Source organism: Manis pentadactyla, chromosome 2 (assembly GCF_030020395.1).
Source record: "Manis pentadactyla isolate mManPen7 chromosome 2, mManPen7.hap1, whole genome shotgun sequence".
In the NCBI taxonomy this organism is placed as follows: Eukaryota; Metazoa; Chordata; class Mammalia; order Pholidota; family Manidae; genus Manis; species Manis pentadactyla.
In genome coordinates this window covers 162,888,450-162,895,974 of record NC_080020.1, presented here as the reverse complement: position 1 = coordinate 162,895,974, position 7,525 = coordinate 162,888,450, and the positions used below count along the sequence as shown (strand labels likewise).

General features: G+C 43.5%; 1 protein-coding gene across 4 annotated transcripts in view; it reads right to left on the bottom strand.

Moving 5' to 3' along the window:
- Positions 1 to 434: 434 nt before the first annotated feature.
- ST3GAL5 (ST3 beta-galactoside alpha-2,3-sialyltransferase 5) overlaps positions 435 to 7,525 on the bottom strand; it is a 48,277-nt gene continuing 41,186 nt past the window's right edge. For 3 of the 4 annotated variants that reach the window (XM_036931061.2, XM_036931063.2, XM_036931065.2), the window contains one exon: positions 435 to 7,437. In XM_036931061.2, the coding sequence (XP_036786956.1) occupies positions 7,189 to 7,437 (249 nt within the window). In that variant the 3' untranslated portion in view covers positions 435 to 7,188. The remainder of the gene's footprint in view (positions 7,438 to 7,525) is intronic. The other variant, XR_008995782.1, reaches the window with a different exon arrangement.

Below are 7,525 nucleotides of genomic sequence, written 5' to 3'. Positions count from 1 at the left end.
ATGGGGAGGGAGAAGCCACTGCCATGGTATCTCACTGAACTTTTCATTTCAGGCCAAGACCCTTGGCTTAGACTAGAATCTAGTTTTGCCTGTGTGTGTGTGTGTGTGTGTTCTGAATCTCACTCACTCTTTATACTGAACATCACAGTGGAAGGATAAACAGCTCCAAAGCAAAGTCTCAGTCAGAAGGTCTTTTGTCCACCATTATTTTTTATATATTTTTTGAGAGGGCATCTCTCATATTTATTGATCATATGGTTGTTAACAACATTTGAATTCTGTTTAGGGGACTCAATGCACAATCATTAATCAACCCCATGCCTAATTCTCAACATTCTCCAATCTTCTGAAGCATAACGAACAAGTTTTTACATGTGTCCACCATTATTTTAAAGACAGGGCTCAATATTTCAAAATGACAGGATCCTCAGTAATTATCATCTTTAAAAAACTGTCTTTATTAAGTAAACAATGTATAGCAAAAAATAAAATAAAATAAAAGGCAGACAAATCTGTAGACACAATAGAGGTATATTATCTTGATTTTATGAAATAAAAATGAAATTTTATGGTCCCCCACAAAAGGAGAGCTTTGTGAGTTGCAGAGGCCCTAGTCAACCAGGACAGCTCCCACCGTGCTGTGAAGGTGCCAGTGGCCACTCTTGTCTGCCGCAGCCCATTGCCCATGACCAAGAAGGAGAAGGTCTTGAAGGTCAAAGAAAACAAATCTGAGTGGGAATCAGGTTTTCATGTCCTCAAAAAAGTTCTTTAGAGAAAAATGATCCATCCTAACCCTTGCCAGCTCTCCGCACACAGATGGCACCGGAATGTGCCCAGTCTGTACTTTCTAGGATGCTAAACCAAATGTATCCTTGACACACTGCTCAATGTACTAATTAATGTAAACTTTCCCTGCTGTAAACTTCATATAAACCATCTTCATACAGAGAGGGACAGAGCAGTCTGACCAGAGCTCTCGGATCAACTGTCATCCAGGTCATGGCCTCAGTAAGACTCTGAATAAACGCATTCTAAATGCTGAGCATGTGTGGATTTCAGTCAACAGTTGCCAAATTCTATATAATAAACTATTACAGCCTTGAATACAAACACAGAGCCTTTGATGCAGGAGCTTCCCTGTTACAGTCTGAAACCCCAGCCCACTAACCTGATGCACCTTGGCAGGTATTTTGTGTTCTGGGCGCCCAGTTTCACTTGTCGTGAGGGGGTGGCTGTTTGCACACCACTTCCACCAGGCAATGTTCCATCACCAGCAGGGTGTCTGACAATTCAACTCAATTCCAACACTATCTGGAGACAGCAGATTCCGTGGGTTCAGGGCTTGGTCCTATGGGACTGCCCCCTTCAGATGCCAGCTGCAAGCCCAGGCTGTTGGCTGTGCTTTTACCAACCGGATACAAATTGGAGGTTCCAATAACCCCCTCCAACTCAGGATGCCAATCCCAAATCCAGGTCGTTACCTGAGCTTCTGACTGGGCTATACATCAGAGGTTCCCAAGACCCCCTGCTTGGGTTCAATTAATTTGCAAGAGTGGCTCACACAACTCAGGAGAAACATTTTACTTATAAAAGGATAGAATTTATAACACCAGATAGAAGAGATGAACAGGGCAGAGCGTGAGGAAGGACTCAGAGCTTCCACCACACCCTTTCCAGGGGCTCCACTCTCCCTTGGGCTCCAAGTGTTCACCAACCAGGAAGCTGTCTGAATCCCGTCCTGTGGGGTTTTTATAGAGGCTTCATTACAAGGCATGGTTGATAAAATTATTGGCCACTAGGGATTGATTCAACCTCCACCCACTCTCCCTTCCCTGAGACGGTGGTGGGACTGAAAAGTCCAACCTTCTAATCACATGGTTGGCTCCAATGGCAAGCAGCCCCCATCCTTAGGTACTTTTCAAGAGCCACCTCATTAACCTGACAAAAGACACCTTTATCATTCTCAACACATAGGAAATTCTAAGGGTTTGGGGAGCTCTGTGCCAGAAACAGGGATGAAGATCAAATATATATTCTTATTATAAATCACAACAATGCAGGTCTTTGAAGAGATAAGGTACACGCCTATTTTGAAAATTTCAGCAGTAACTTGGTTTTCCAAAATGTGTGGTTATCTATACAGCCATTAAACATGCTGATCAGTTTTTGGCATATTCTTTTAAAAATATCATTTAAATCACTAGGCAATTACACATAGAAAAAGTATCTTACTCACTTATTTCTTTAGTTACCTGTATTCATTCCTCTTAGCATAAAAGACACCCTTCACCCAGCTTCTAGACCAAGAGTTCACCATGATATTCAATCTTAGACCATGAACTGCTCACCGTTAAGTTCCATCTAAGATACCAAATAAAACCCAAACATTTATTTAATGCTACTATGCAAGGCTTTGTTATAGGTGCTGAAGATGGAATAAAGTAAAAAATTCTGTCACTAGAGAGTTTATAAGTTACAGAAGTACTCTCCAGTTCTTACTGCTTTAGGGCTGATTGTCAATTTTTTCCCAATCCAAAGGAGCCAGCCTGATAGGATATGTTGACATATTATGGGTAACAGTTGATGGGAAACTACTTTTGTGTTTGACTACTGTTCTAATCGCCCTTAACTGGCCTTCATTTGCACAAACTCTGTCCTCGGCCATCCGTCATGTTCATATTACTGTCGGGTAATTTAGACTGGTCTTTCCTATCAAGCACCTAACCAACATTTTAAATGAACTCACTGTTTTTAATATCAGTTTTTCTTGGAACTAATTTTCTTTAGTAAGTGAAAAAACATAAGCTAGATAAAGTGGAAATACATTGCTCTTTCAGAAGTTACAAACTTTTAGTATAAAATCAGTCAGTAGTATTGCTGCTCTGAGGTATCCATGCATCATGTTTAATATTTCCATTTTCCAAAAACTCACTTTGTTAACATCTCCAGCTACACAAAGCCTATAAGAACTACATCTTCACATCTTGGATGGCAGCCTGACAGTAATGCAAAACTCAGAATCTCTTCTTCCGGACAAAAGGAAACTTGCAAACTTGTCCTGCTTCCTACATGTTTACTGACACAGTTCCTTGGAAAAATTTTTTTATAAATTTCATAGCATGTGTGTTATTTACTCTGGCTGCACCACTAATATGGATGCTTCTCTTTGCTAAATGGATTGAAATTTAATACTGGGAATTAGTCAAATCTAATCATTTTGACAACGAAAGTTAAATTGCTAAGACTGCAATTTCTTTGGGGAACATCAATTCCTCATCGATGAAATTTGAGTGCATATGTTTAATGAATAGTATGGCTTCCCAGCTTACCTCAGTATGGTATTTTGAGAGTTGGCTATGGGTAAATTTGGATAAACAACATGTTTCGAGAACACAAATGCATGCTGTGTAAAATGACCTTGGAAAGTGGGAAGGAAAAGTTTCGGAAGGTTGGGCCAGGCTGTCTTGACCTCCAGGGCCAGCACAGGGAGAGCTGGTTTTAGGTGCACCCAGGTGGATGGGGCCTGCCTACCCCTGTGGCTTCTGCCTGTCTGGGAGCTGTGTGTGGTCAGCTGGGCATGCCTCGTGGACAGCCAGTGCCTGGGAAGAAGGCATTGGTCCCACAGGCAGCAAACACAGGGCCCTTTGTTTGAGGGAAGCATTTTGTTACCACGTAAATGAACGAGAGGCCCAGGGTCGCATAGCATGTGCGGCACGCATCCTAATAGCCCACTTCACCTGAAGGGAATTCTGCTTCATCACAGGACCTAGTCCTTTTCTTCGTTCTTGACGGACCTAACCTTAGTGTCCTGAAGAAAAGATGAAAAATAACCCACACTCGGAAGCTGTAAACCTACCGAGGAGATTAAGTCACTATTTCTTAATCTTCCTACAACGCTGACCTATAAGGTTCTCTTGGGACAGGAAGAAGGCAAATTCGACAATCCCTTTGATTCAAGCGCTGGGGTTAGAATGCAGATAAAACAAAATGGCCAGTGGTTTTAGAAATATTTAATAACCTTTAATAATTAAAGTCCCAGTTTAGCTTTGCCGAAAAGCATGAGACATGTCATTGGGACAAACTCATCCCAGTCCCAGTTTCTGAAGAGCTCCCAGACAGGCACAAGCCACAGGGGTAGGCAGGCCCCATCCACCTGGGTGCACCTAAAACCAGCTCTCCCTGTGCTGGCCCTGGAGGTCAAGACAGCCTGGCCCAACCTTCCGAAACTTTCCCTTCCCACTTTCCAAGGTCATTTTACACAGCATGCATTTGTGTTCTCGAAACATGTTGTTTATCCAAATTTACCCATAGCCAACTCTCAAAATATCATACTGAAGTAAACTGGGAAGCCGTACTATTCATTAAACATATGCACTCAAATTTCATCGATGAGGAATTAATGTCCCCCAAAGAAATTGCAGTCTTAGCAATTTAACTTTCATTAACTGGGGAGACTTGGGTGTGACCCCTGCATTCTTTTCCAGCCAAGCTCCTGTTGGCAACACATACCAGACTGAGCACTGATGGCCATGAGGTCATTGTTCAACAGAAGCTGTCCAGTCACCGAGTTGGCTTGACAAGTTAGTTTTAATTAACGGGTCCAACAAATGATGAGACCTCCCAAATGTGTGGGGACAGACATTGCTGATGCCTCGTTAGTACATTCTTGGGAACTGAAACAACTGGTGTGACACAGAAGGGAAGTGGAGCAGGCAAGGAGTGTACCCGGCTATGTGAACTCATCTAGAAGGTTCCAGTTTAGCTTTGCTAAAAAGCATGAGACATGTCATTGGGACAAACTCAGCCCAGTCCCAGTTTCTGAAGAGAACGTGCTCTTTGTAGGAGAGAAAAAAGAACACCTAGAACTCACTAAAATTTTCTGTGGCTCAAAGTTCCAGTAAGAAGCGGGTTAAAGTACAGAACATGCATATGTTGTCCCGAGTTGTCTCAAAAGCAATGATTTCAACCATTTAAAAGGGATGTACGTGTGCCTACAGAGCTTGGGGAGTGAGGGTGAAGCCTCTGCTATTCGAGACCAGCCTTGGGACATCCTGTAGCCATGGAGGACTGTTCCCAGAAAAGCGAGTGTGCATGTGTGTGTGTCGGGGAGGTGGTTAAGGGAGGAGCAACTCTGAAGCCAAGAGGCAACTTCCAGCAAACAGCTGCCAAAGAGCTAACTGTTCTTGAGGGTGGTCTCCCATGGGCTCTGGTAGGCTGCTGGGCTCCACAGAAGGTCTTTGGAAGAGTTCACATTTTTATTTACTGAGAGCACTTACAAGCTGCTATTAATCAAAAGTTGAGAGGCATGGGAAGAGCAATGTAAGAATGCAAGAAAGGACATACACGGGACTAGGCCTGACATTCACTGAAAGCTGGCCAGGAGCTAACCCTGAGCTATGCACTTCCCAGCAGCCTTGCAGGGCACGGGGCGTGAGTTCACATGAACCCATGAGGCGGCGCTCACAACACTGGGCAAGTTCTGAGGACATTTTGAATCTTGGCTTTAAAATAGAATGCAAGCTTTAAGTCGTCCCTGCAGGATGAGGCTAGCCTTCCTTACCTGTCACAGGATAGCTGTAGAGCATCTTCCTGAGTCTCAATTTTCAAAACGAAGTCATTTAACTGGGAGAATTTTAAAGCATTTTCTCTCACACAATGTCTTATAAAGTAGAATGCAAAATCCATAGAAAGTTTGAAGACATAAAGCCAGAGAAATAGTACTTTGCTATGCCAGCTACTCTGAGCTTGATGCCAGAGACCTGGAGATTCACAGAGCTCTGAATGCTGTGACCTGGCTCCTTGCCCTTCATATGCAAGACCACAGAATAGGTTGGGAGTCCAAACTGCACTGGGGCTGCAGTTAAAAGAAATGAGAATTGAAGCGGGGGCAGCAGCTGCAAGGCACAGGGAGAGTAGAGGTGGCGGGGCGAGCAGTTGGTGGCGGATCTTCTGACAGCAAAGACCATGGCAATTAAAGAGACTGAAGCTAGAACACGCTTGTTGTCTGTGAGGAAGGCACAGACACGCAGCATCTCTCAGGAAGAGTTCACAGCTGTCTGGGATGAAGCCCACTGTAGGGCAGGCCCCCTTCATTCTCCATCCCTCACTACCAGCATCCACAGTGAGGTCTCCACCTAGCAGCATCCAAGAAGGCCATTTTAGGTAGATTTATGGACTTTCCTTTAAAAAAAAAAAGCACTCAAATTAACTAAACTTACAGTTCCTCAAAAGCTTTCATTCTTTTTATTTTTGACCAGCATACTGGCTGGTACACACTGCCAGGTAGGCATTCAAACAGAATTCTTTTTAAATAGGCAATTTGTAACACTGGAAGGATTTCATTTCCATGTTTCAGAAAACACAGAAAAAGGGTTTGTTCTTCTACGACTCTGGGTATCAGAGGTTTTGTCCTGCTTTTTATAAGCCACCTCGGACAGAAAGTGGAACACCTCAGCTCAACATTTAAGTGCTTTGGAAGGGCAGTAAAAAACTCTCAAGAAATTCAAGAGCTGTCATAATCGCAGGGGAGACAGTGGGTTCTGTAGCTGAGGGAGGCTTCACAGTACTCAGAAGACACAGAGTACTTCTGTGTCCCTCCCCAACCAGGGACCTCCGGGACAGCTCCCCTGGCTGAGTCCTGCAAATCTTCTGAAAGAATACAGACCAACAGAGAGGGACGGTGAGCTTCTCCGACCAGCCCAGGCCTCATGGGCAGATGGCCTAGGAAGTGGTTCAGCTCCTGAGCTGTCAACCCCAAGTGCATCCAATACTCGTCCCACCAAACAGAGTAACAGAGAACCAGAATTACACATTCAGGGCTCTCCTGAAAGGAGTAACATCCTTCTTCCACTTGATTTCCTGGTATTCTGTGTGCAGTAGAAATGGACAGTTTTTACAAACTAAGTAACTTTCTTAATATACAATAAAACATCAGTACATCCAATTCTCTGTGAAAAGTTCTTTCCCATTCAATTCTCAGAATTAACTTACAAAGTTTTGTGCAAAACACTGACCACAAATAAATAGGGGGAGAAAAGTGGGAAGAATTAAACTGTCTTTTGTTTTTTAAATTAAACGTTAAAAACACCAGCTGCACTTCAAAGTATTTGCAGGATGAAATGCATGAAGAAGGCTATGAAAAACAGCCCTCAGAGTTGGGGGTGCATTTTCAAGTGATGTTTTCTGTGTTCAAAATTCACAATGGATGCCTCCACTGAGATCCTTCACCACGCCCTCTTTGACAAGCTGGAGGAGGAACCTCGTTTCTGTAGTCACATTATGCATGGTCTGGAAGTTCATGGCAGCCATGCAGAGATTGTCGAAGTAGTGCAAAGGTGTTTTGGGCTGACTGAGGTCATAGCCAAAGCCTGCTAAACTGACCTCATCGCACAGATGTGTGGCTAAGACAACAGCAATGACACCCATGGTGGGGATGTTCTGATAAAAGAGAAAAGACAAAAAAAAGTCTTAGCACAATGCACTGCTTTCCAAGTAGTATACATGCTATGCAGAGTAACAAAGGTTG